Raw genomic sequence first — 1949 nt, forward strand, 5'->3', positions numbered from 1 at the left:
GAGGAGAAGGTAGAAATGACTCAGCCTGGAACTGAAAATATGGATGGAGAACAACAGTTTAGCTTGTTAGTTTGTTGCGCTAGCCTGTATACCATGAAACCAGTGTCTGGCCCATGCCTGGTGATAAAGAGTAACACCTGCATGTAAACAGTGCTGCAAAGATTCAAAGTGTCATTGTCATATACAACCTGTTTCCCGGAGCAATGAAATTGTTTCTTTGCTGTCCACAGTGAATGCCAGGAGACAAGCAGAAAGAAAAAAAACAAACACTTAAAGGATACTAAGCAAGTAATAAGGGATAAAGGATAAAAAGACCACACTTGAAAGAAAGAGACCAAACTAGAGATAATAACATCAAGAAAGGGAACCATACAATCAATGTTTAGAGTGTAATAGACTGAAGTGCACATGTGCAACAAGTAACAGTCTGAAATGTGCACATGTGCAACAGGTAACAGTCTGAAATGTGCACATGTGCAGTGTTATTGATCAGAACATTGTCACATTCAGTTGTGTAGAAGTCTGATGAGTACTTAAATCTGGAGGTTGTGCATTTCATTGCTACAATGATGAACAACATAAACAGAGAATAACTGGATGTTTTGAATTATTCTGAGTCACTGTCAGAGAGATGAAGAGTCAGAGTTTATATAAACAAAGACAAGGGAGTTCCTCTTCATTTAATGTCACTTCCTGTTTCCCTTTGGCTRCTTCAAATTAAGAATATACCAGTTATGTGACAAAAGGAGTAAAAWTATGTTTAAAATTCAAGAAGTTCAACTTTTTGTATTTGTAAGAAATGCRTGTCASTAACCTTCAGATTTTAAGTCTTAATAGTAGATGTAATCACTGTCTACTCTCTGGRTAATAATTAAAAGTAGTGGTGTTTTTATTATGTATGTTAGTTTTGTTCTGGATGACTTTAAAACAAACATAACACTCCAGGCAAGACACTAGATGGAGAAAACCACTTTAAACACAGCAACAAATAGAAAGGACTTGAGATTCTCCCATACTTTCTTTTCTTTTTAATATTGTTTAAAATTTACTCTGTTAAACTTATCAGCACACAAAGGTTTAGACAGGATAAAGCAAATATAAACTTTAGCTGATTTATTTTGGTCATTTTTTGTAGTATTTACAGCATATAAATCATTATATGTTTAATATAATCCTCACAGTAAACAGGTTTATGTAACTGTTTTCAATCAGTCCCTGAAGTTTTTTTTTCTTCATTTGTACTTTTTTTCCAGGTTAGTTTTTCTTTCTGAGCACATCTGTCTGTTTCAGGTGATGAAGATGATCAGGATGATGAAGACGATGACATCGTTTGCTCCATCTGCCAGGACGAGTCGTCAGAAGAACCCAACGAGATCGTCATTTGTGACAAATGTGGACAAGGTACCAATGTTTGTCTGAAACTGATTTTACATCTAAGAACAGAACACAGCGGTTCTTCATTTTGAAATGGGTTCTGTAAATAAGTTTAGTTAAATCTTATTCTATTTACTGCAGACAAGCTGTTTAAACACTGTTTGTAGAAACAGATTGTTCTTCAGCAGGACTGATGATGGACAGATTACGACTCAGACCAAAGTGGACTGCTGCTGTCAAATCTAATGATATTTATGAGAAGTTACAGTCTGGTTTTAAGTCTTGTCACAGCACTGAAACKGCACTTYTCAGGGTGTGCAATGATTTATTTTTAACTGCTGACTCTGGTGATTCTACTGCTTTAATTCTTCTTGATCTTACTGCTGCATTTGATACAGTAGATCATGACATTTTAATATCAAGGCTGGAGACTTCTGTTGGTGTGAAAGGTACAGTTTTAACACTAGAACTACCCAAGAGGGGCCAAGTGAGAATCTTCCTCTAGGTCCTCTGGACGGGTTCTTCTTTAATGAAACGTTTCGTCTCTCTTCCAAGACACTTCTTCAGTCTGAGAG

At 36.1% G+C, this 1949-nt stretch overlaps 1 protein-coding gene across 1 annotated transcript in view; it reads left to right on the forward strand.

The window, feature by feature from the left end:
- mtf2 (metal response element binding transcription factor 2) overlaps positions 1-1949 on the forward strand; it is a gene marked incomplete in the record, with an annotated part of 37659 nt that overhangs the window by 15802 nt on the left and 19908 nt on the right. The window contains 1 exon segment of the mRNA XM_014025355.1: positions 1291-1401. Within this exon segment, the coding sequence (XP_013880809.1) occupies positions 1291-1401 (111 nt within the window).

The sequence above is a fragment of the Austrofundulus limnaeus genome, unplaced genomic scaffold (assembly GCF_001266775.1).
Source record: "Austrofundulus limnaeus strain Quisiro unplaced genomic scaffold, Austrofundulus_limnaeus-1.0 Scaffold470, whole genome shotgun sequence".
NCBI classification, from domain to species: domain Eukaryota; kingdom Metazoa; phylum Chordata; class Actinopteri; order Cyprinodontiformes; family Rivulidae; genus Austrofundulus; species Austrofundulus limnaeus.